Source organism: Molothrus aeneus, chromosome 4 (genome assembly GCF_037042795.1).
Source record: "Molothrus aeneus isolate 106 chromosome 4, BPBGC_Maene_1.0, whole genome shotgun sequence".
Classification (NCBI taxonomy): Eukaryota; Metazoa; Chordata; class Aves; order Passeriformes; family Icteridae; genus Molothrus; species Molothrus aeneus.
This window is the reverse complement of record NC_089649.1, coordinates 24,566,744-24,593,998: the sequence shown is the minus strand read 5'-3', so window position 1 is coordinate 24,593,998 and position 27,255 is coordinate 24,566,744. Positions and strand designations below refer to the sequence as shown.

General features: G+C 41.6%; 1 protein-coding gene across 1 annotated transcript in view; it reads left to right on the top strand.

The window, feature by feature from the left end:
- The first annotated feature begins 4,646 nt into the window (after positions 1-4,646).
- The window catches only part of LOC136555944 (transmembrane protease serine 11E-like), a 39,453-nt gene continuing 16,844 nt past the window's right edge, over positions 4,647-27,255 (top strand). Inside the window, exons 1-4 of the mRNA XM_066548987.1 lie at positions 4,647-4,810; positions 13,319-13,440; positions 14,137-14,255; positions 26,707-26,774. Coding sequence (XP_066405084.1) covers positions 4,647-4,810; positions 13,319-13,440; positions 14,137-14,255; positions 26,707-26,774 — 473 coding nt within the window. The remainder of the gene's footprint in view (positions 4,811-13,318; positions 13,441-14,136; positions 14,256-26,706; positions 26,775-27,255) is intronic.

Genomic DNA, 27,255 nt, shown 5'->3' with positions numbered 1-27,255 from the left:
GGTTTTGAGCATCTCCATCCTTGGAGATGCTCAAGACAAAATTGGACAGGATCCTCAGCACCCTCATCCAGCTATGCTTGTTTTGAGTAGAGATTTTGGGCTAGATGATCTCCAGAGTTCCCTTTCTGCCTCAGCTCCTCTGTGATTCTGTTCTCTCCAAGTGCCTTAGCAGCTTCAGGGAAAGGCACATGGCCGTGGCTAAGGGGTCAACTGACTGTCCCCCTCAGCTGTGTCTGTGACAGCCAAGTGCTCTGGTAGCCAGCCTAGAGAAGCCTGACACGGGTCCTTTTCATGCTTGACCCTTAGATGCCATAACAGTGCTGTTGTCCCAAACTTGCCTGGCACTGTTGCCTTTGAATAATCAATGGAAACACCAGGGCATGGAAGGGAAAACAATCCATTCTGTGCCATCTAAGTAGGAAGCAAGTTACCTGAGAGAGAGCTCAGACAGAAGGTCTCACAGGGAGGCAGCAAACCAACTGGGACCTTCATTTGGTACTCTACATGTTTCTATCAGAGGGACTGATCTCCTGAGCTGTGGCTGAAAGTACAGCTAGAGTCAAAACAGCTGCAGCATGGAGGTCTCAGACATTATTTTCATTATGTCAAATTTAGTCTATGAAGCCTTGAAGGCTAATGCAGTGTATGATAATCATGTGCCTGCTGACAAGAACACCATGTAGGATCTTGCATGCTGCTGCAGAGTAAACTGGAACAGGTAATATCTGTGCCAGAAAGCATCTCAGACTCTGTTTGGCTTCTACCAGGTAACTTAGCTGCTAACAAATAGTGTGAGATCAAATTCAAGCTGTGTATTTTCTGGGGATGTAGAGATGTAGGAAAAGCCTTTTTTTGTGTGTGCTGCCATCCGCAAAGCTCTGTCAAAGTGCTCCCAGTAAGTCCCTCTAGCACTTCAGATGTGTGAAACAATGCTGCTCTTCCTTTCTTCAATTGGAGCTGTGTCTATAAAAGATTTATTTGTACTTTAAAGTGCTCTGTTTCTTTATAGGCTTAGCAAGTCATGTGAAGACCTCCTGTCTCCTTGGAGATGCTGTGTGCCTTAACAGGGAGAGAAGGATTCATGCCCTGGATGTAGAGAGAGGCTTGTTAGCCTGACAGAAGAAAATGCAGGCTGCCCTCTTTCACTGCAGCAAGCAACAGCTCTGTCTGAGCAGCTGCAGAGGGCAGGCACACGTGTGCCACCTTTTTGCCTCAAACAGGGTGATGGGCTTTGAATTTGTTTTTAATGACTCTGGCACCGGGGGACTTCTGTTGTTGAAGGGCGTTGCTGGTATTCTGGGCTGGCCTCCCTGGCTGCAACTCAGACGGGTGTAGCAGTTTCTGTTACCGGGGCCTGGAAAGAGGGACTGTTTGGAAAGCAGCCAGGGCAGGATCTAGCATACTTCAGAGCTGGAGGCCATTGCTGCAGCATCCCAGAGTCTCCCCGTGTTCAGTATCTCAAAGCCGCATGGACATACAAAAAAATCTTGCCCCAAGTGACTTTTCAAGGCTCAAGATAAAGGCCCTGGCTTCTCTCTCAGCCCTCACATTGGCTCTGGAGAATAAGTCTATTTTTTAATGGATTTTCTGCTTTTGTTTTTCTTTTTCTGCTTATCAGCAGAATAATAACTGTATCAGTTATTAAAAGCCATGGCTGCAATTTCATGTAGCATAGGAAAGCATAGGATAATAAACTGGTGACCTTTTTTGGTCAAAAGAGTAAAGTTGTGTAGCATGTCCACAGCTGAAATGAAATGCAGATCATTTAGAGCTTCTGCTGATTTTTGTTGGCCAAATGCAAGATATTTTTGTGTTTTTCAGGAGGGGGAGGCCTGAAGCCATAACTGAGCTGTCCAGGTGTGCTGATGGAAAAAGGAGTGAGCTTGTCCAAGGGAAGGATTTCCTCGCAGCGTACCAGTTTGGTCTTGTCAGATGCTCACAGAGAATCACAGAGTAATTTAGACTAGGAGGGATGTACAGAGGTCATCTTGTCGAACCCCCTGCTCAGAGCAGCTCTAATTAATTCAGGTTGTTTAACAATCGGGCTGTTCAACAGAGCTTCTGTCAGTTCTGTTAAACATCACTGACAGGAGCACTCACTTCTCAGTTTAAAGGTAATGATTGATTGCTGTCTTTGGCCTGAAATTCATGGCCTGGCTTGAGGAACTGGTAGACAGTTATGCAAAACATCTTTGCTTGTGAATTCTGGAGATGTAATTGCTACAGGACTGGCCAGTGGTCTTCTCTAAAGGTGTTCTTTGTCTCTGGAGCCCGTGAGGCTGTGTGAGTGTGCAAACACAAACCCAGGTAGTCTGTCATTACCCTGCTTAGGCAAGCAGTCTGTCTGACCGGCTGGGCTGACTTTGCAGGGTTAAATGGAGAGAATGGTCATTACATCTTTTTACACTTTCATTCACAAAATCCTGTGCACCCACATTCTTGGATTTCCACCCCACACCTTGATAGCTAGTTTCCGTACTGCTTCCCTAGTATTAACCAAAAAAAGTTTACTAATTGCCTGGCTTACTGAATGACACCCTAATACCAAGCACTTTGCAACTTGATAATTTATTGTGAGGAAAATTATTTGTTAATTATTGTCTTTTCTTGTTCTGTCTGTACCATTGTTCCTGGGGCACAGGTATGTGTAAATTGATTTTGCATCATCTGAAAGAAGCAAGTATTTCCTTATTTCACACTGTTTTGCAGGACAGCTCATTTTAATGTGTAATTAATTTGCAAATAAAGGCAACCTACTTAAAGTTTTATTAGGCAGGTTGCAAAATATTCTTGATTGTAAGAAAATGAAATAATTTTTTAGGAATACCTTTGTTACTCATACTATAGAGTAACAATAGGATTAGTCTGTCCTAGTGTGATCTGAAAGCTACCAGAAGTTCATTCATCTGTTGTCCAATTCCTTTTCTCTGGAACTTCTTCCAGAGAACCTTTGCAATTCTAATGAATGTTTTTCATCCTTGTTTCAGGGCTCAAGATTTCAGGTAAATGATGTCTCAAAATTTAGCAGTTTGCTAAAACCTACTTCTCCTGTAATACATTTTTTACCTGATCCAGGTGGTCAGAGTTTGCCACTGAACTTCTGCACACATCAGGGAGAATTCTCTGCATCTCACAGGGTAAGCACTTCAAGGGCCACTTTTTCCCTGCATAAAAAAGAAAAAAGAAAAGACAAAAACAACAAACAAACAATTGAAAAAAAAAAGGTGGAAAAAGACCCCAACAAGGAATTCTAAGGTATTTTCTTGACTCATGTATTGAAGGAGGAATCAATCAATCTCCATCACTCCATCAAGTGCTTGAGTTCCTATGGGCATGTGTGTGTTTCTGGGTGGAGCAGGGAATCCTTTGTGCACAATCTTTTTTGAGTTTTACTGATTTTGAAAAAGAAAATAACAGGGTGGGTGGTGGGGAATGGAAGGTACAGCCCAGGGATAATAATAGTGCTTGACAGGTACCTGTGTCCTCAGTCAGTAAAGCCTCAGGTAAGGCAGGCAACTGCGACAGGGAGCTCGGAGAAGCCAAAAAAACCAATTTATTTGATCAAAGCAAATGAAGAAATCAGTGTTGCAGAAACAGCAGATGTGTTCAGCTCTTCCCACTGTCCTCAAAAGGATCTGCCCAGATGCTCCTACAATTGCATTGAAATGCCTGTAAATGGATAACTCTGGGGAAAGATGGAAGACGATCCGGTATGTTTTGGTAAAATTTTCGTCAAATTTTCCTCTTGTCTCTTTTCTTTCCTCCTCTCACTTTATACTGAGGCTGTTTCTGGAACAGAGTGAATGTTCCAACAAAAATAACTGAAATCTTGAGACTTCATGGGAAAACAAATGCTTCACGCTTTTTGGCACAAATGCAAGTGCATCAAACAACAGAAAACAGATTTGCTTTCTCGTAATTTTACTTTTTGGTTTGTGATTTTCGAGTTTCCATGTAAATGCACATTTTCTCACTAGCGAATCTCCATTTTTTTCCCTTTCTGGATGGCTCTGAAGACTCACATTTGTGCTGGGAGAAGGGAATTCCAAGGAGATTGGTGGCCTTTTTCACAGAGTAAGCATTTTCCACAGGCGGGGTTATGCCAACCATTAAATGACTAACATGTAATTAGGAGGCTGGATACTTATAGTTGTCTTGTCCCTGATGCCAAGGGAGTCCAGGACAGCTGTGGATGAGTGAGCACTGAGGTAGATCAGGCTTGGCTGACCAAGCTATTTATGTCCATATTAGTTTTTGTGTGGCTCTCTCAGAAGACAAGTGACCTAGCATTGCGGACGGCGCGGTGCCTCTCCGCTGTGGGTTTTACAGTGAGCATGTGGTAGAAGGTGCAGCCACTCAGGGCAAGGCCTGCAGTAGGGATACAAGCTGGACAGAAAGGGAGTGCTGGAAAAGGGAAATCTCAGGCACTTCCTGTTTCGCTGTGGTGAAGAACAAGTCTTCTTGCTTGGGCCGGTTTATCTGCTCACTCCATCTCTGCCTGGGGAGCTCTTTGATGCGGAGTTGATCGGAAGGTTGCAGTCTCCTTATCAACTCCATGCTTACCTCTGTTTGTTTTTATTCTGAAGTTCGTTCCCTTATTTTGCAATAACCCACAGGGTGCTGGGTGTTGCGCCAACCGTGCTTCAATGAAGGATCTTCATTCAACAGCTTTCCCTTCCCGTCACACCAGTCAATGCGACTCCTGCGTTTTCCAGCACCATTCTCTGCGCAGCCCAGACTTTAGCCAAGCCTTCATTGGAGGGCAGAAAGGCTACCAGGCCTACCGGGACCTACCATGGGATCTTCAGAAGTAGGTGGCATGCTTGAACCTGGCAAGTTTAATTTGGAGGTGTAATGGTGGTAAAGGGTACTGTCTATGGGAAAGCTTTAGGGCTTCAAGGACATAGATCCAGGGGAGAAATCTGCTTTTTCTGACCTTTTTCTCTCAATGCTCTATCTATGCCTCTTTCATCATTTTAGACCTGGGGTACATCCTGGATCTGTTTGAAATGTGCATTCTGAAAGGAGATGATAAACAAGGAAAGCTGAAGAGGAAATTGCAGGATGAAAGGGTGGTTTTGGAGGTTGTGGTCTGGATGAAAAGAGTAACGTGGCTGGAGTGAGAAATGCAGAAGGAAATCCTTCTCTAGTATGGTCAGGAGTACAATGATTTGCTGTCTGTTTAGAAAGATGATGTCAGGTTGACACTTATCTTTTCTTCCTTCTGATCATCTTAATCTGCCTACAGCAGAAACCAAGAAGCTCTTTTGTCAAAATCAAGTGCTAGTAACATGATTTTTGAAAAACATGGGGTTTGATCAGGCGTAGTTGCAATATTATTTCCCCCAAATCCTGCAAAAAATCCTGGTTAAATAAGTGATGGCAGCACAACTACATAAGGGGAACACTATAGGTGTTCATCATTCTGGTTTTAACTCTTTTATTTTAATGAAGAAACCATGATTTTCAGGGAGGAATGATTAGGTGGTTTGCATCAGAAAGTATTTCAGGCAGTCAGAAATGCTGGATATCCTTAGTTTTGTTTTACCATAACAATACTTCAGACAGCACTGGAAAGTTCAGAGTATTTTTACAAAAATAAGTTTTCCAGGTGCAACACTCTGCTATTCTCTCTTGGGTCAGAACAGAGACTGGGTTCTAGATGTACAGTAAATATCTTGGAATTTGTAATTTCTGTTTAACTCACTGGATTCTGTATTCCTATGTCAATAGGGGAATGCTCAGTCTCCCATGAGTGTGGTTTTTTTTGTTGTCCTAGCAGTTGATGAAGCTTAAAAGTATGACCTCATGGACAAAATTCAAAATAAATTGAATTAGTTTTTAGCATCCTAATGAACTGGCAGGATGGTTGAATTTTCATGTGTGATTGTTAAAGACTACAACATTAATCTCTCTGTGTTGCTTTGGGCAAATGGCTGTGGATGATTGCAAGATACTACTTATTTTTTCCATCCTCGGTATTTTTAAAAGTTGAGTTTTTAAAATAATTTCAGGGCATGCTGAAATAGAAGCGTTGTTTCTGGATGGACAAAACTTATTCTTTGTGCCCACTGAAGTGTTGTTCTCATTTTGTGGAAACAATATAATTTTAGTCAACAGTCCTGATTTGCCAGGAGAGGATGAAGTTCATCTTTGGGCTCTGTGCTGCTTAGTAGTAACCTGCTCAATACCCAAAGATTTTCTGCCCTGTTTAATATCCATAACTTAAAGTACATGCTATTCTATCTGTCAGGAAAAGAAGAAATCCCCATCAGTTGTGAATATCAGTTTGTGTTTGTTACATAAGCAGGGAAAACTAAAAGAGAGTTCTCTACCTTACAGAATTGAAAAGCCTTTTTTTTTCTAGTTAGATGTAATTCTCCTTGTTATGTCCTTGTGATATCAGCAATGGTGTAAATAATTTTAATGACAGTGTGCTAGAGGGTAGTTAAATAACCTCTAAGTACAGTTTTGTTGCTTCCTATTTAGGAAAGGATTTAATTGTTTCAATGGTTGTTTAAATTATTATAAAATCTAAAGTATGTTGGGGGAAATCTGTGTTGGATATTTACATTTGGGAAAGGAGGGAAACTGCCTAGTCTTAATCAAAGCCCCTGTGTAGCCAGAGTTCTTTGCTGGGCAGGGATGTGGCTCTGAGTGTGGAGCTGTAAGCTTTGCTGTTTGAGCTCATCCCTTAGTGCCTTGAGCTCTTCCTTAGTGCCTTGTAAGAGTGGGGTTTCACTATTAGCTTTATCCAGTTCCCAGATTCCTCTTTTCAAAGCATTTCAAGCTAAGTTGGAACGTGTGCTCTGTAAAATCCTTCAGGAAGCAAAGCTGCTGAGGAAACCTGCGTGGAGTAGACAGCCTTGCTGGTCTTGTCCTGCTGTTGTGCTGCGTCCTGCATTCTGGGAAGCAGGTGCAGTGTCCTCTCTGCAGCTTCCTTGTGAAGCTCTCGTGCCCTGGCAGGGTGAGCTGCAGACCTCACTGGTGCTGTATATGGCTGTCTAAAAGTGAATATGCAGGTGGAAATGCAGTGCCACTTGCACCAATTTGTCATGCAGTAGGTGGGCAAAATGAATGCAAATTACAGGCTGCTGAGGTGTAGCAGGAAATAGATGCCAGCCCTGGTGCAAGGACACTCATGTGCCACTGGCATTAGTGGGAGTTTACCTTGATTATTGCAGGAGGCAGATATGGTTCCTGCATGGTGCCAAAGAGAAACCCATCCTGCCCAGATTGTCCCAGAGCAGATCCTGAACTCAGGAAACCCTAGTGAAATATTTTTGCTTCTGGTACACACCACACCTGATTTGATTCATATGGAATTGGAGCCACTGATGTTTCCTTGCTGATTTCTCTCAGTTTCTGGCATATTTAGACAGGAAAACTAGAATGAGACAAGACCTCCTCCTGAGCCTTAAAATCTTGTCATCTTTATTCCCTGAGCAAGCTCCAGGGTAATCCCAGCAGCTTTTCTGGCCTCTGCTGTTCTTTTTGGAGGGTGTTTCAGAAGTGTTTCCCTTTATTGTTTTTTTCCCATGCAGTTTTATGACTGGGCATTTTGGGTAAGCATAAGCTATGCAAATCAAGGCATTCTGCTTCTACCACATGCTCCTTCCATGTTTGTGTTTTTTTACTAAATGCAGATCCTCCTTTTTAATGAAGCCAAGCTAACACAAAGCTTGGGATGGCTTAATTTGACATGCTTCTGATACTAGACAATCTGAAACCTTCATGTAGTCTGTGGACAGATTTGGTGATAACAGGGAGACAGATTTTATACAGAATTGAACACGGAAATTATCCAATTTCTCTGCCACTGGAGAATTGCCTGGGGTTTCAATATCAACTGAACCACATGTCTAGGGAGCTTTCTCTAATTTCAGCAGCATTTTTCCCATGAAGAAAGTTGCCCATCTCTGTTCAGTGAAATTACATTGCTAGATTACAGCATTTCGCTGTTTATCTACCCAGCCTAACAACTGTTTATTATATACTGTGGTTTAACCTCAAACAGCAGCTAAGTGCCACTCACACCCCATAAACACCACCCCTCATCCCAGTGGGATGGGGAGGATATTTAGGGGAAAAAAGGTAAAAACAAACAGGTTGAAATAAGAGCAGTCTATTAATTGAAATTATTATTATTAATAATAGAGAGGGAACAAAAAAAATAAATCCCAAGAATGACAACTGATGTACAATGCATCTGCTCACCCACTGACCAATGCCCAGCCTATGCTACAGCAGGGAATGGCCCCTTCCAGCCAACCTTCCCCCCATTTATATACTGAGCATGATGCTCTGTGGTATGGAATATCCCTGTGGCCAGTTCAGGTCAGCTGTCCTGGACATGCTCCATCTCAGCTCCTTTCACATCTGCTCGCTGCCAGAGTGTGGGAAACTGAAAAGTGCTCGACTGACAGTGAGCACTACTGAGCCACAACCAAGTCATCACTGTGTTACCCACAGTATTCTCACACTAAGCCTAAAACATGGCTCTGTACCAGCTACTAAGAAGAAAATTAGCTGTATCCCAGTCAAAACCAGGACATAAGCTATAAAGCACAGAAATAGGTATTATTATCCAGAAATATGAGCATTTAAACTACAGAGGAAGGTGGAGGCTTTGGGTCAGATTCTGAGTCCACATAAGCTGTCACAGATGCACACCAGCAGAAGAGCTGTATCAGACTTGCAGAGCTCTTTGGGAGTGATGGTAAGTATGTACCAGTAAAGAGATTATTTCAGTAAACAAATTGAAGCACATCACTGTCCTACTATTTGTGTATTTGTTTTATTACATTGCATTGTAATGTAATATTACAACTACTGCTATAGTGATTTTTTATCTTTTCTCAAAGCACCTTAAGAAATAGGTACTATATGTGTCCTAAAACAGTGGTGAAGTTTTGTCAATCTAAGCATGCCTCTCTTATAGGAAGGACTAAAAGCAGAGGACATGTAATAGCCCACAGGAGATCATCTCCAGGTGACTGTTTTGGGTTTGGCTTTTCATCAGCCTGTCCTGTCAGCACCTTTCCTGAGCAGCCACTGCCAGTGGGTGGGTGCCAAAGCAGAGCCTGTGCTCTCTTTCCTGGTGCATGCTGACTTAGCTGGACACTGCCTCTGGCACAAAGCTCACTGCAGGTAATGGAGAACCTCCACTGGTGTCCCAGAGTGCTTCCAGCCCTGGTGAGGAAAACCTTGGAGGCTTTTCCTCTGAAGCAGGCAGTTTGACTCCTAGATGGCAGTTTTAATTCTGCTTCTTTGCAAGAAGTGAAGCTGAATTTCAGTAGGTAAAAGATACTAATTTCTTCTATAAAGAGTTTCAGGCTGCAGTGAGACAAGTGCATTTATGATTTATTTAATGCAATGTTTATCATTTGTTAACTAAACATCCTTAAAAACTCAAGTTATTAGGTTTTTAGGCAGGATATTAGGCAATATTTTAAATTTTCCTTTGAGACTGACTTTTTTCTTTTGATACTCTTCTGTTACTAAAAGTCAGACATAATTAACTGTGTCTTTCTTATGCCTTCTACAATGCTAAACAGGAGGGATCCCTCTGGCTCTGCATTCATTGGTGTGATCTCCTTGTTGAGGAAAAGGTTCCTGAAAGGCTTCTTTGTGTATGATGTGAAGGAACCCAAGTATGGAATGCAGGGCTCCAAATCACATACCACTCTTCAGGGAAGGTCTCAGTGGGTATTCTGGGGAAATGTCAGCTGAATTTCAGTTGAAAAAGCTGAGACAATGTTGGGAATTACTAGGAAACCAAGAGAGGACAAAGAAGTAAAATCATTATGTCAGTGTAAACAATTCTATGGCGGTTTTTGTTGTTTCTCTTTGCCAGCAAGAATTTCAATCCTCTTCCTCATTGGATAAATCTTAATCTGAGACATGGCAGTCTTCTGTCAAGAGATGAAATCCAGTCCTTGTTTGCAGTGCATTTAAGATTACTGCACAGACGTGGTTTCCTGGGAAAGAGCAGAGTTCCTGGGGAAGAGGGACAGGCCACTTAAGCTGCAGGCAGAAGGGACCTTGTCAAAAAGCCCTCTGAGGTCAGTGGGGAGCTTTCATCTTCAGGTATTTGGTTCAGGCATGAAATTTCCACTTCTATTCTGGAGGACTTTGGTGACTTTCCCAGCTGGAGTGTTTTTAATCTTAGCGTGCATTTCAGTTCCTGTTCCCTTGCTTTGAGCACATAGCTCCCATGGAGTAAGCAAAGACTGCTTGCCTCTTGCTCTGAGAAAAATAAATTCCCAGTGTTGAACTTTTATCAGCTCTCTCCAGAGTGTTCAAGCCCTGACAGGTCATCACATGGGTCTCAGTTGTTTCAGTTCTGGCACAATAACAGTACACACAAGAGAAACAAATATTTCTCTTGTGTGTACTGAATCCCTGTAAATGCTGTTCAAGTTTACACAGTGGGACATGTCAGATAAAAGAATTAATTTTTGAGGAATGCACCTTAGAAGGTACAGCAAAGCAGTAATAACATCCAAAGTTAATGGGAATAAAAATTATCAGTTCAATAATCTTTGTGGGTTTGTCTCACAGATATCTTTGAAAACCTGGATTAGAAATCCTCTTAGTCTGCAGCATGTCTATTCAAGATGTTTGTGCAGATGGTATAGCCTAACCAAGGATGTTTTGCTCCAAAATACCTTTTTTTTTAAAACAATTTTCATTTTTAAAAGAAATTAGGAGTGGAGGATAAAATTTAACAGCTGTTTCTTGTTTATATATAAAAGGAAGGGGGGAGGTTTAAGATGAAAATCAAGAAAAAAGATATCCAAATCCCAAACAGCTCCTCCTCCCCCTGTTAAGTGACTTTTTAAGATTAATTTGTCAAACAGCTTCTTGTTTGAGGAAATTCAGTTTAGAAGCTGGTGCTGAAACCCCTCTGCACCTCTTTGAAATGATGCTCTTAAAAAGGTTTCATGAATTAGGTGAAAGTCATGTGTGTGAGTAGAATTACATGTGTGAGTAACTGTTGTGGACTGGGGCTTCTGTTAATGACAACATGGAACTTGGAATACAAGAAATGAAGAATAAGAGTTACAAAAAGTTTTACACTCTATACAAGAGAATGTTGAAAAGGTTTCAGATTTATAATACTCTATTTAACTGTGTCCCAGCCGTGTTACTTCTGGTCTGAAACTGCTGTTTCACTGATAGGATAGGCAGTAATTTCTTCACGCTCACCCTACTGCGGTGCAGAGGTGGCATTCAGCCTTTCAAATGGGCTTCTCCAACCCAGCATTTTGGTTTGAGGTTATGCCAGGGTCATTACAGCTGAAAGACCTTCTGAGTGTTTTCTTTCTGGGCAGCCTAATCAAGACAACTACTTTTTAAATGAGAGTATCTACAAGAAGACAAGAGTAGTTTGTCTTAAGTTAAATGCATTTTTGTGTTTGTTTTGTTGGCTTTTCTTGTAAACTCAGTTTCATTTCAAACAAAATAGACACATTTGCAAAGCATTTAGGCCATGCAAAAGACTTTTACCTGGAGTGAGGGAAAAAAACTCCAACAAACCATAAAACAACAGATGCATGTTGAACTCACCACTGACTTTATGATTTCACCTAAAAAGCTACAACTTAGAAATGTTCTTGTTAGTGAGGTAGAATCCTGACTATTTATACTTCCATATTTTTCATTTCTCCAGCTGAAGTTGTAAGGCAATTTTCATCCAGTAGTCTCAGAAATAATTTTGGAGGTGCTCATCTCTGAACTGTTAAGAGGACTATTTAATTTCAGTCTTTGTTTTTTGGAGGTCTTCTTGGTTGGTTGGTTGCTTGTTGTTTTTTGTTTGTTTGGCATTTTGGGGGTGTTTTTTTTGCTATGAAGTCACAAATGAGTTTTGATGCAAACTTGATGAGAGGTTAATGGCTGTTATACAGGATAGCAGGAGGGAAGGAAACAATAAGTAGGACGTGCAGAACAAGTCAGAACAGATCCAAGTGACAAATTATTACTCCCATTTTCATTCAATCACGTATCATGATATTTGGCCTGAGTCAGTTGTTTTCCAAGCCAAAGTAATAAGATTGTAATTGTAAGGCATCGCACTGGAATTAGAATGAAATATCAGGATCTGCTTTGCTATTTATGAGCCATGCACAGTTGCTTGCTGTCCCTTTCCTGCACTACTGCAGGGGTCACTTGCAACTTATTTGAATGTATTTAAACTTCTGGCTCATGAGGTGTGTGCTCTGGGAGTGAGCTGTGTGTACTTTGTATGTGGGAACTCACTGAGGCGCCTCACACTCTGGGGAGAGGATCCCTGCAGCCTGCTTTCCTGAGGTGGGCTGTACTTTAGCCTGCAAGTGTGCATGTCTGCATGCGTGGGGTGTCTGAAACAGAATGAAGGACTCTTTACCAAAAATAGTGGCTTCTTGTCCTGTGTTTTGTAATGGCTGACAATAGAAAAATAGCTTCGAGTTTCTTAAAGAAGTCTTTGAGTTTATAGACAAAGACAGAATTTGCTCTAACCAACTTTTTTTTTTGTGTCCATTGGCTTTCCATGAGTTAATTTTGATTAGTACCCATGTAATTAAGAGCACAGCAGAGAGAAGCATCTGGTGAGGTTCCTACTCACATGTCTTTGCCCGTCTCTGTCATTCTATCACTTCAGCAAATACTGCTCAAAGCAGTACTTGCCTTTGTGTTTAGATTCAGTCTGAATAAGACAGGAAACACAGGCTGGCCTTCTGAAATCTCTTTCTCTTTTTTGTTGGGCTCTGTTTTGCGGGCTGAAGTAGACTGAGCCTATATGATGTATAGAATAATGTATAGATATGTTCTATACAAAGTATGAACCTAGAATAATATATAGATATGTTCTATACAAAGTATGGGGTGCTTTTTCCCAATTTTACTGCACAAAGCAGTTTTGGGAGCAAAGATGCCAGTGTGTCTGATAACTGATTTGCTTAACCAATTGAAAGCTGTATACATTGCTGTGTGAAAGTTCACCTAGCTGAAATAAGTTTTGGTCTTGCAAATTTCTAGTTGGGAGTCACATGAGAATCTTAGTTAAGACTCCTATTTTATTTGGCCCTAATAATATCTAAAACTGTCAAACCTGTCTGTGTTCTTTGACTTTTAGCACATCCCAACACCTATTTCAAAATAGCCTTGTGTCATGGTTTCATTTTCAAGGGTGTTGGGTGAGAAGTCGATTAGTATTGCTGGGAAGAAACAACTAATATTGAGGGAGAAACTTTAGCTTAATTTTTGGGGGGGGAGATGGGGGCCTTAAATAGAAAAGGATCTCTTAATAACCTCCCTTTGTTCTATTTTTTCCCAGAATTCGTCAGTCACCTATCAAAATAAGACATCTTGAGCCCTGGAAAATCGCTGTAATCGTTATTGGAACGGCAGTGGCAGCAGCTATCACCATTGGTCTCCTAGTTTATTTTCTGGCATATGGTAAGTTTTGCATAATGTATCACTATTCCTATGCTTAGTGAATTTCCTCCGCCCCTGTTGTGCCAGATGACACTGTGAGTCTTCACCAGTCTGTCTAAAGCTTATTTGGGGGAAAAAACACTGGCTTCTCTAGAGCTCTCTTTCCTTCCTCATTTAGCATCTTTGCAGATCTCCTAGGAACATTTCCTGCTCTGCAGGGTCATTTAGGGCTGTGGTTTCTGTTGGTTTTCATTTACTGTCACTTGTTTCACATTTTTCTCATTATCTACTTCTGGGATGAAGTCAACACACAAGTGTCTGGTCTCCCTTACATGAGTGGCAAACAGAGCTCTCTGCATGTCTGCCTGGGGTGTTTCTCTGTTCCCTTTCTCTGATCACTAGCAGCTTCCTGCCAGGGCTTGGTGTTGAGTGGACAGGCCAGGAAGGAAGGTAACTAAGCAGCAAGGTGCAGCTTGTGATTCTGTGTGAGCCACAAGTGCTGTTGGTTGGCCAGAAATGTCACTGCTGGGAAAACTTGGATTAGATCACCTAACTGAATCAAGTTCTTAGCTTTTGGAAGCTGTATTTGAATGGGTTGGATACAGCTGAAGGCTCATCCACTCCCTAGATGTCAGGATATCAGTCAGTGCCAGGTGTTTCTCTAAAGTCCATTCATCTTGGTACTTTGATTATTGCCTGTTCCTCTTTCCCTTACAGATCAGAAGCTGTTCTATTACAGTGCCAATGTAAAAATCACCAACATCCGGTACAAGAATGAATTTTCCAGACAATCCTCAGGAAGGTTTAGAGACCTGAGCGAGAGGGTTGAGAGACTGGTAAGTTTGGATCATTGTGCCTTTCCATTCAGGACTGTGTGATAATACAAGAGTCATTAATGTGAACAGAACACTCAGAGACCACAGGCTCTGGTGTACCCTCAGTCCCCTGGTGGGCAGACCTGGGAAATGGATAGCAGGAGAGACATGATCATACCTGGCACACCAGGCACTTGCCACTCGGCATCTTCCAGCCTGTCACTTCTCTCTGTCTCTGCAGTGGTGAAGCAGATATTTAAAATAATCTCAGCTCCCTCCTACATCACTGATCATAGGATCAGAGAATGCTCTCAGCTGAAAGGGGGTCATGGTTTGATGCTGGTGCAAGGACCGTGAACTCCAGCTCTTAAGTGAAATGCCCATACAGTGATTGAACCCACAGCCTTGGTGGTTTTAGCAAGAGGCTCTAATCAACTGAGCTAATCTCATCATTTGTATGTGTTCTCTTTCCATGAGCCTGGCTTTGTGATTTATGTCCCATTGTCTCTAAGGAAAGCATTCTTTTACACCCCCTCCTTTACAGGGTGGGGAACTCTGCCTGTTGGGCTGTTACTGTGTGTTGAGAAAACAACACACGAGCCTTTTCCTGCGCCTTTGGTATGTTTTGTTGGGAAACCCTCCTACAAATAACAGAGGTTGCTGAGTGGCTTTCAGTCATACAGTAGCTATGGAAATAAATAGACACATTGCAATTTCCTTTCTTGTTTTCTCTTTGGGACACTACCCCAGAGATGCTAATTACAGAGTTCATCTCTATACAACAATAAGCACGTGATTGTGCTTGTATCTTTTTGTGTTTCATTCATCAGAATCCGATGCATATCTCTTACCTCCTGTTTGGCAGCCATGCACAGATACCCGGTTAATAGGACAATGCTTTGCCCACCACTATCATTTAATTTAGGGCAATGTCACTTGTCCACAACAAAATGTGATCTATGCTGGACATTGTTCTGGAGAAGTAGGGTGCTGTTTAGGGATTTGGCAGTGCTAGCATCTCTTCACAGCTCCACTGCTGAGGGTTTCAGTGATCTTAGTCAAGTTGTCCTCTTCTCTGTATCTGTCTGTTCTCTTTCTGCCCTCTTTGTCTCCTGGGACCCATTCCAAATTTCCCAGGATGTACTTCTGGTGCATATCTGTATGCATAGATTCTTACATGAGCTGTGTTTGCTTAGGTGGTACCACTTTACAGCTATTGCCTAATAATTGCAATAATTTTCACCTTGTGATATAGGACCTTGGAGAGGGAATGTTGTCCCTGACCAAGAAGACACTGTGTATTGCTGAGGGGGAACAAAGGCAAGGACAGAGAAGGAGTCTGAGGAATAACACTTCACTGACTACAGTTGTATCCCTTCTCCCTGCTCCATTCCTTCTTCATTTTCTTTAAAACCACGTGCCTCCTTTGGCAAAGAAATACCCATTTTAGCTAAGGAATTCTTTCAGACAGTGTCCAATGCAATCAGATTTCCTCTGAACATGGCTATCAATTTAGATGCTTGAATGGAAGCCAATGCTTTAGAAACCCCATCTCCTCTCTGGGTGTTGAGCAGTTCTGACAGTAGTGACAGTAAATACCAGTGCAGGTTGAGCAGTGAGAACCATTATATCAGGGCATGTTAATTGCACCTGATAAGTAACACCATAACAAACATACATAGAACTGTGCTGTCTTTCCTTCATTCCTGTAATTTTTCTTAAGAGCTGTCCTTAATCCAGCCATTAAATTCTATGTTCCTCTCTCAAATGTTATGAATTCTTTGCTTATATAAATGGTCCCTGCCATAAGTTTGGCTTTTTGTGGTTTTAGTTCCAGGTGTTCCATTTAACAAGGATGTATGAGACGGAGAATTGTCTGTAACCTTATTGAAAGCAACTCCATACAGTAATGAAACAATGTATTCCTTGTAAGTCTGATTTTATAACAGCAAAACTCATCTTGTGGTGATAAAAATCAAAGGAATCTTTCCAGACACACATATCCTCTTGATATCTTGACAGACAGCTGTCTCAAAACATTTGCATTTTTATTCTCAGCATCTTCACAGCAACTCTGTGATGGAGGAGGAAAGACTTGAGTTCTTTATCACATTTTCTAATTTGCCTGGATTTACCAAAACCCTTTGCAGTCTTTTCCTGGCTGGTTTTGGATGTCCAAACCTTCCCATTGTCATAGTAGTAACGATACCCTAAGCTCACGTTGTGAAACAGTGAGTCAATGCAGATAAATGCAATGTCTTTCTCAATACTTGGTGCAAAGTGAACAGAAGTGAATCATCTCTGATAATCAGAAGCATTCAAATTACCTGAGTTAGTGCAACTCCCTGCCAAGTGTTCCCTTCTCTGAGTCCTTCCTGATGAAGTCCTCCTTCATTTGTCTCCAGAAAGACCCAGAAAAGAGTTCATTTCAGAGCTGGTGTTTCACCAGGAAAAATGGTTTTGCTTCCATATGAAACCATATCACGACTTCCTTGGGACCTGCAGCAAATGCCTGATGTTTGCTTTGGTTTCCAGATTTGAATACTAACACCCATTGTGTGAACAACATTCCTGACTCTTATCTCATTGAAGGTGGGAGGGAATGCAGCCAGATCATGCCAGAGAGCTGATGAAGCTGGTGCACCAGTCAACATCTCAGGGCTGACTGGAAAGTCTGGAAAATGTCTTCTGGGGTGGAGCTGAGGGGACTGAGGAACAGATGATGAAAGGTCTTTGCTCCTTGACTGGCTTCCTGTAAGTGTCTGTGAATGTTTCCTTTGTGCTCTCTTGAAAAATCAGACTTGACTGAATGCCACTAGGGAAAGAGAGATTCCAGCTCACCAGAGCCTCCTTGCTTTTCGAGTTGGACCAGTCCCTCTTCCCTTGCCAAGCTAAAATGTTCTGTGCTAGACTGTCTCCTCTTACACTGGATAAAAAGGGCACAGTCTCAGCCTTATGGCTTCTTCTCCAAGGAGCTTCTATTTTATAGAGGGTTCACTTATTGTGTGGCTCATCTGCACAACTTTTATGCACTATTTTTCTCCAACTCCTTCACCAGGATTTCCTTTTCTTCTCCCACAAAATGTATTAATTCTTTTGGATTTCCCAAGAATGCCTTGGAGACACTAACTACTGTCTTACTAACAGTATCCTGGAGGAGATTTCCAATGCCCTGCTTTAAGCTTTGCTTCTTCAGCCTCTCTGGCATGCCAAAGAGAAGAGGGAGCTGTGACAATCAGATAGACCTGGGTGACTGGGATGATGCCAGTTGCCTACTCTGGGCAGCTGCAGTAAATGCCCTGTGTGCAGGAAGAAGGTTGGAGGAGTGTTGTGTCTTGTGTAGAAAGTCATCTTTGACCTCAAGGAAAGAGGATGTGCAGTCAGGAGAGCTTGAAATGAGTACATCAGTCTCAGTGGAAGTTGTCTCAGCTGAAGGCTGGCAAGTCTCTAGCTGTGAGAGAGAGGTGAATATCAAGCAGCCACAGCAGGTGATCCCTTCAGTACATGGCTGGTTGCTCAACAGAAACAGATTTCAGCCTTTATTAGGGGTTTGTAAATGTACCTGTTAGCTCTTTTTTGCCATTACCATAAATTTCTGATACTTCCTCCTAGAAGTAGGTGGGCTTTCCCCTCCTCAAGGAGAGCCTAGGCAACCCTTCTCCCTTCTCAGGTACCTTGTTATCTCCCTATTTCCTTCTCTGGCCAGAGCTGTTCCCAGCCCTGCTGGGTGGCTGCTTCTCCCTGTCTGAGTCCATGTGTCTCTGTGGAACCTTGTGCTGGACACTGTACCCTTCCCAACTGTCCTTCCCTACTCACTCCTGCTCCCATGTGCTGGTAAGCCTGGCTGCCAGCTGGGTGGAGGGATGTTCCTCAGGTGTGAGTGTAGCAGGGCTCCCTCCTTAGCTGGTTGGGTGGCTGGGGGAGAGTTGAGGTGTTTGTTTTCCCTCCTGGAGTGCCTTGAGCCATGGAATGGACTGACATGGGTTTTCCCTTTTGTCTCATAATCCAGAAGGCACCTGGACTATCCCCTTGTCCTTCAACCATCTGAAACCAGCACAGAACTAAATGGCTGGATCTGGGCAGAGGGGTTGGGGATTATATTAAAACGGTACCTGGATGCTTCCACTGGGAAACCATTGCCTATACAAACATTTCTATTGAATTAATGGAATTTCATGAAGTAATTTGCACCTCAGAACGGAGCATTGTGTGTCAGGACATCTCCTTTAGAAACAGATGTCTTGCTTCAGCTACTTTAAGCAACAAGAGAATCTTCTATGTCCTTAAGTACAGCTGTTGGGGGAAAGTTTTTAATTAATGCAGGTCTTGAAGTTTGTCCTATCTGATAGAGCTGAATTAGTGTGGGTTTAATTTAATGTCTCTACTGGGTATTGCAGAGGCACTTGAGATTCCACTGGAAAATGCTGCACAACAGTTCTGATAATGGTGCCTGTTCTCAGCAGGTTGAAGGGCTCACTGCTGAGTCCCTCTACTGGAACTGGTGAGGAAGGAGGCAGTTTTATCCCTTGGGAGATGATGATTTTAGAGGTTATTAAGACACATCTCTCACTATGAATTGTGTGGAGAAGAAACAGAGAAGCAAGCAGGTGTCATGCACTTCCTTCCCTCCCCCCCAGCTCTGGTACCTGATAACACTGTTTGGTGGAAGGAAGGGTTAGCCTTCAACAGGATGCTTGTGACTGAGAGGCTCTCTGCTTTATACCCAGGGATAAGCTTGCATCATCCCAATATTGGGAAGTATCTTGAATCCTATAAGTTGTGAACAGATTACTGTCACATCTGCAGGGCCAAGGGTCAGTCAAAGTTCTGATTAGGGTTTCCATCTGAGCTGGACTCCAAGGAAGCCTATCTGAAAACACCAAGAACACTGGTGAGTGAGCAGATGAGGCTGCTGCTTTACAGCACTTGGCCTTTTAAGGTCACAGGTGACTCAAATCTCCCTGGGGAGGAGAAATGTGTGTATTTGGGAGAGAGAGGGTGGTGAAATACAAATCCCTTCAGAGCTCATAGGTGCAAAACCAGTGAAACTGTGCATGAGGTGTGTTTGTCACACCTTCCACGTGGGTGTTTAGATAAAGCTCAGAAATCTGGGGCTTGCCCCATCAGTGCCTCATGGTCCTTGGGTCAGGAGGTTAATTCAGTAGGAGCAGATCCCCAAGGCAGCAGGTTTTTGAAACACTCCTAAAGAATATTTGTTCTGGCAGCCAGACTGTGAGGATCATTTTAGAGATGATAAGTAAACATGCCCCAAGAAAAGGGAGTATGCTAAAGTTCAAGGGAGTCCAACATGAGTTTCCATTTTTACAGCAAATGGAAAAGTGCAGGTATCTACAAATATCATGTAGCTTCATTTGCTATGTGTGCAAAACCCTCACTTATTTTCCTCTCTTAGCCCCTAAAACAAAAGAAAATTGAATATAAATTAGCCAAATCAGAAATTATGGTATCTGCTGCAGCCAGATCTTTCCAAGGACTTTTCAGAGGTTTTCAGCATCCAGACCAAAGTGAGTAAGAATGTTCTGTATGTAATAAATTTCAAAAGAGATTTGATAGTGTTTATGGATAAAGATCCCAAAATCTAAAACCTAAGTCTCAAGCATTCCTAGGTTTTATATGTGCTCCCTCAAGTAATTACATAGTACCAATATGAGGTGAAAAGAGTAGAACTTTAATTAAAGATTTTCTTGTTCATCACTAAAGGCAATTTTATTTACAAAGGCATCTTTAGAACAAAAGGCAGAATAATTAAGCTTTTAAAATATAGCTTTTCAGAGACTTTTAAACAAAGTCTCTTTTTTTTTTCTTCTGAAAAACAATCTTGTAAAATCAGAGAAAAAAAATCTTTTATCTATGTAAAAAAAGTTATTTAAGGAACATTTTGAGAAGAAAAGTACCAAAATAAATTTAGGGGATTTGACAACTTCCGCTTCATAACCTTAGTTTTAAGAGAATGATTCTCACAAATAGGAAGCATTGTCCTTGGACTAGCGTGGTACAATCGGGGTGCCCTCTATGGGTGGCTGGGGCTAGAAACAAAGCAGAAAGGATTTTCCATGGTAATTCAGCTAAGAGGGAAACAGCAGTGGATCAGTGGCCAAGATGAGAGCCTGGCAACATGTTTGTTTAGCTCTGGAATTAGAGGTTGGCAGCACACTTGACTGTCAGTATGTATATATACAGGTGTGGCCCTAAAGAGATAGGTGAAATGCTGTACTCAGAGAGAGGAAATAACTCACAGCAAACACCTGCATCTCACTTGGGATGCTGTTTTTAAAAGTTCCTATTGAAATTAAAAGAAGAAAAAGACAACGGGTGTAGGTATATAATGCAGAGATTTAAAAACTGCCATACTTTCTTGCTTTTTAATTTTGTTTCCAGTTTTTCCTGTTTCCATGGGTCATATGGAAACAGGAAAAACTAGCACAGGAAAAACTAGCACAGGAAACAAAATTCTGAAGAAAATATAAAGCACTTTAAAATGCTGGTGTGAGTTGATGCAGTGTAACACATGGACCTATGGCTTAGTACTTTTCATCACCTCTAAGACCTCAAACTTTCAGTGAGTTCTACCTAAATTTCATGATTTTTTAAAGATTAAATAGTTAGTTATCAAAAATATGCCTAATATCCAACTTTTTTCCCATGTAAATTCACTGATCCTTCAACTTCTTTCATTTTTGACTTACTAATATAATAAAATTTTCTCAAGTAAAAGGCATGCAAGTTGATTTTTCTTTTTCACTTTTTTTCTTGGTTCATCAAAGCAGAAGTTGTAATATGCATGTACAAATGCAGAAAAATCATAAGACACTTCACCCCCAATAAACAAGTAACTTTAGTACTGATCCAGTGTGCATGATAAAAAGCTCTAAAATGTGCACAAAGAGAATGGATGGGGAAAAAGGAATTCAAAGTGAAGCAAAGCACTGCTATCGATAGTGTGTGTGATTAAGGGTAGAACCTTATCTTAATTATAGACTCACAATCCAGAATTACTGCATTGTTTGCAAGTAATTATATCAATGAAGTGATTCAAGGTGCAAACCAGTGATCAAAATCTGGCTGATCAAGAGAGTGGCTGCTTAGATCATGGTGTTGTCCAAAGGGGGAAACTAAATTCAATACTGAAGTTGTGTGGTTGGTGGTATTTGGGCACTTGTAAGCTGAATACATAACCAACAATTTTCCTCAGATTTCACAAAATTGTTATTTTCCTAAGAGGTATTTGCTCTTGTATTTCAGCTCCTTACCTTTAAGTATTGTTTAAAAAAACCCCAGAATGCATGTAGTAATTTTCCTGGGGAAAGTGTGTTATTTTGGGAAGAAGAAAATCCCCAACCACAAAGCCCTTCTCTGGATATTGGCACGGATGCCTTTCTCACCAAACCTGATTTTCTCTCCCAAAGCTGGAAATCCCCCCCCTAAGTGGACAAAATTTTAATAGCAGTGTGAAAGTTTTAGGGAGCTAATTATGGATAATTGAAAGCAGGGAGTAGGAATGAGAATACTTAGGTGACCCTAATTCCAGCTGTCACTAATACACATAACTATGATGAAACATTCATGTCATTACATGCCTTTGAAATTGGTTGCACCAAGCATAAGCATGGTACTTTAAATCCTGACGTTATCCCATGTATTAGTCCTCTTAATTTCTTTTATCCGAAAGACCAATCTTTTTAGGAACTACAATTAGTTTAGAAAATAATTCCTCTTTTGCAGATGTGGCCTCTGGGAAGCATCCAGCTGAGCTCCTTATTTCAGTGCAGTCAGGCAGTGCTTACTCACCCCTCAGCTTTAGCAGCCCTGTTAGCTTAAACCCTGTGAGGAGTTTGTGATGCCATTTGCTGATGTTTGGGATCACACAGCTCTTGCCCACTGTGAGACCTGCTGTCCTTGTGTGTGTGTGTGGTTTCTGGTGGACAGGTTTCTGATCCTCTGGTTTGCTGGAGGCAAGGGGACCACTGCACTTGCTCTCCTTCAGGTCTGTTTTCCTCACCTCAGGCAAGGACTGTGGCTGTAGGGCTGTGGTAGTAATTGGAATGTCTGCTTCCAAGGAGAGTGTGACGTCCACATCCTGGTTTGGAACAGTGCCACATTCTTTTTTTTTGCTGTCCCTGACAGTCTTTCTCCTTGTGTCCTCTCTCAACCCCTTAGTTGAAATCAGGGCAGTAAAAATGTCAGGTTCTCAAAGGAGCAGCTACTGGATTTGTATTATGGTCTGCTCTAGGGGTCTCAGCATGTTGAACTGTAAACTGGGGAGAGTCACTGAATCAAGTGGTATGTTGCAATTTCTATTTATGGTTAAAAAGCTTTAAATATCATTAATAATACTTACATCCTAAGTAGCTACTGAGGTAAGAGGAAGTTTAGAAAACTAACTACTGAGCTTTACATCCTAAGTAGCTACTGAGGTAAGAGGAAGAATGTGGTATGAGGATAGCTGTTGAAGGACTAAACTGGCAGCAGGCAAAAAAGCAATACTATTGAGCAATTAGAGGCTTTGTGCTCCCATGTCTAATGAATGCTTTGGAACATCCCATGCAAACAACTCAGTGCATTCAGCAAATATTCCTGAGGAGAGTTCTGCCAAACTAGATTTAAGAGAACATTTTGGTAAACCTTGTGACCCAGTGTGTGGTGGCAGAGCAGTGTGTGGTGGGAGAAAGCGAAGGCTTGACACAGCCAGCCTTGCTGGGGCACTTCCAGACACAGCCACACATCTGGGAAAGGCCAGCTCATGTCAGCTCCTACTACCCTGGAGCAATGGGATCCCTGTAGTGACCTTGTTCCAGAGCTTGGGTATTTTTTGGGCCCCAGGGAGGAAGGACATATTGTGAGACTCTGAAATCACAAAGATTTTTAAAAAAAGAATCATGAAGATTATAGTAGATTGCTCATGGGCCTTAGAAGGTTGAGCATGGTACGACACAAGAAAAAGAGTATGATGATGAGATCTGGAGACAGAATAGGAAAAGAAGTCTTGTTCATCAAAGTATAAAACAACTTCTGGCTACAAGGAACAAGGAAGAATTTCCTTTATGTCTGGGTTTGTACAGGTGGGAATGTTTTGCCCTCTTAATGCATCTTCGGTGCTAGCCACTATTTGTTACTGTATTGGATGGACCAGCACTCAGGAACAAAGTCCAGTTTGTCTAAGAAAATTGTTCTGCATAGAGAGAAGTGTAGTAAAATGTTAGGAGAATATGAAATTAAACCGAGGAAATTAGAAATGTCATTTTCTAAATAAAGACTGTCAGGAAAATGCTTCTTACTTGAAAGGAGCAGAACTTGGCACTTGGTTCAGAATGCACATAGACCTTGCCTGCAGCAACAGCTGTAGCAGTTGAGCTGTTGCTAGATAAGGGCCAGAAAAAACAGTGAGATGCACTTAAACAGTGGTGAATTTAAGGGATCTGGTCATGACAGTGTCACTTTTGAGGGACTGTAATTAAAGCAAAACATTTAAAATGAGTTTAAATGCTTCTCACAAACAGGACCAGGTCACACCTAGTCACTGGACAAAGTCCTAGTTGCTTTTGCTCCAAAGGCTGTGACTTAAGCTGAAAAGAAAGCTATTAGCAGGCTGGAGAGAAATGTTTTCAGTTTGGTGTGTGAAAGGCTGCACCAAAAAAAGAACTGTAAAAATATAAGGCAGAACATTAATCTCTGAAAGTTTTTATCTGACGGCATCTTCCTACATACTCTCCTCTTATATAAACTCTGTATGAATATAAAAATTATGTTTAATAATTCAGGTTACCAGAATCATAGTTGAAGGAAAGAAGAGGTTTGGGTCATATTTGCCAAATGAATTCATCAGCAGGTGAGTGGTAGACCACAGTGCAGAGGTTTGGCTAGGGCTTCTTTCATGATACAACACAGTAGTTTGCAAAAGTAAAAAATATTAGCTCACATTTGAAGGTGTTAAAGGCCCTGCAAGGTTCACTGAAAACAAAGCCACCCTTCAGTTATTTTTTTGTCTGTGGGTGATGTAGTGCTAAGGCAACACTTAAGGGTGGGAAAGTTAGTGACAGTGTGTAATGGAAAAGGTGTCTACTTTCTCATTCAGATATGAAAGTGTGAAAGAGGATGGAAGTAACACGGATTTGGTATAATTTTAAATCATATGCTTCCTGTTCTCCCCATGAAAATTAACTAACACGCCTTCTGGATTGAATGTTCTGAAAACAGTGTCTGTTGCTGATAGTTTAGTTGTGTTTGGACTCCATAGATTCTTTTTGTTAAAAGCACAAACAAAAGTTTTGTGAGCCACCACTGGAAGTCTTTGTCTATGCTGCAGCACATGGTGTTCCGAATCAGACTGAATGGAACATCTTGGAAGCAGTCCAGGCTGAGGAGAAAAGGAGAAAGCTGAACATGTTTGGAGTACAAAAACCACAATCACACAAGCTGCTTAGGCTGTAACAAAGATACACAAGAGAAGGGGTGATAGAAGTAGGGATCTCTGTATCTGCTGCGGAAGTGCAGGTGGAAAGTGTAGCAAAACCACTTGACATCTGAGACAGTAAGGTATCTTGAAAATCCAGCTGTCAGGAGGAGATAAAGAATTTGGGAATGTCAAATGGACACAACCCTCTCTTGCAAGGGATTGTGAATTCCTGCCCTCTTCACTCCCAAGCTGAAAGTCCCTCTGCTTTCACTGTGCTTGTTAGCAATGCAGCAGCTTGAGGTGGAGCTCAGCCCAGCTCAAGGCTCTCTTTTGATTGCAAAGCACTCCTCAAAGAAGTCCCTGTCCCAAAGATCTCAAAAGTTCTCAAGGACAAGGCAGCTGAAGATAGCACATGCCATGGCATGCCAGAAAGCTGGCAGTGCTGCTCAGCCACATGCTTCTGCTTACACAATCACTGGTGCAGCAGTTAACACTGTGACAGAAATGATAAGCAAATGTTATCATTAAAAAAAAAAAGCAAAAAAGCTCCCTTTTTGTCTAAGGAAATTGCTTCCAATAACCAGGGGAGGTTGTGGTGGAACAGGATGCAGAGTTATAGGAAATAAAACTCTTTTTAATTGGATGCATCATAAAATGCAATAGTAGCAGCTGGCAATCTGCAAAGTGAGAGGATTAAATGCATTCTGCATATCTACAGCAGCTTGTTGCAGTGGAGATGGCTTTTTTCCATAGAATTTTGTCTGTTCCAAATGTCAAACTAATTGCAGATAACTGCCAGTAAGAGCAAGGTAAAACATCAGCTAAATGAATGACCATTAAAAATGTTTCCTTTTTTTCCTTACTAATGTGTGCTTAATATCACCTTAAAATAATCATTGTGCAGTTTTCACCTTATAATTATACTGCTTCAATATCCCTGTGCAATGCCATGAAGCTTCATATTGTGACAGCCAAGGCTGGAAAATAGGGGGTTTGTGTTCCTTGGGAGGAATCACCCCCAGATTTCATGCTTACATGCTTGTTTCTGTATCTGACATATTTCAACTTATGAATAGTTTGAGAACCATTATTTTTTTTTCTTTCCTTTGGAAAACAGAACATCTTGAGACTTGGCTAAAATAGACTGCCTTTAAGGGCTAAAAACTAAAAAAAAAAAAAAGACAGCTTACGTGATGTTGTAAAGCATTTATGTGCAGTTTTTCCTGTAATGCATTTGATGTTTACAGGATATGTTCAATTTACTGGGTCTTGCTGGTAGGAGGAGTTGCTGCATAACTCACCAGTGACTCTGCTATTTCTCAATCCTTTGGCGATCCCAAGCCATTCCTGGCAGAATTTCATGCCATGTTATATCACACTGAGCTGTCTCAGACTGATCCTGCAATCTTGAGATGACATCCTGACAGGATGTAGTTGAGCAGGAACTGGTAAAGATGTTACTTGGGGATCGATTCCTTAGGAGTCCTGGATTTCCAGTTTCCGATGAGAATTGCTTGATGATTGTCCAAGCATGTGGAAAATCACAAGGGTGATAGGGGAACATGATAATCCAATAATAATTTGAAATTATTGGTGGCTTTGCTATAGATTTCTGTAAGACCAAGGGTAAATGCTGTGTCAGAAAGGACCCCTACAAGAGAGGCTGAGTGCACTTCAGAGCACAGCATGCTGTATCCGTTCTGTGGGCAGTCTTCAGGAAGCTGTGCTTTGGAAGAGTGCAGCAGTGTGTTCCAAGGATGTTCATGTATTTCTCATTATGCCTGGGCGTGGATGAGACAGCATTGCCGTGGCACACTGATGTAGCCATAGGACATTTAGAAAAATGAGCTTGCTTTTTTATGATATGCCTTAGGTCAAAGGGGAAATGATTATAAAATATCTGGGACAAATATTATCTAGAGGCTGGGCTGCTCTATGTTTCTTGGCTCTGTAAGCTGTGAGTTTGTTACTGAATGCTGTTTTCTGAATGCTCCTTCCAGCTATATGTCCGCTTCCCTCCTTTTTTGTTGTTATCTTATATTTTTCTTTTTTCAACAGATCGACAAGACATTTTACAATTCCATTTTAAGGAAAAAATACATCCGTTCACGCTTAATCAGAGTGAGGTATGTGAGATTATAATAAATGCACGCAGCTGAGATAAAATTAAATGTACACCAAGCCCAGCTAGATTTGATTCGGTAAAGTGTATTGTGTGTAAAACCAGAGCATAATCCCTAACTGAGCATAATCTAGTTCTGAACCTTGCTCTCCTTTGGATCTTAATGCAGAAGATACCCTTCAGTCAGTCCAAATTCCAACAAGTTTGTGTTCAGATCCTGAACAAGCTTTAATCATTAAAGCAGAGATAACTAAAGCTATCTAAAACCAAAAAGGATTTTCAAAACTATTTCTTACACTGTAATGCAGATGTCATTTCTAGCATTGCTATTGCGCTGGGCTTGTCAAGTAAAACCTGTGCTGGCTCAGAAAGTCCCACTTATCATTGTGGCTCTAAGAATGGGCATAAGTAGGTGCCCAGGAAACAGTAGCAGCACAACAGAGCTGTGGTAACCGCTTCTTGGTACGCTCCCTGCCTCCAGGTAT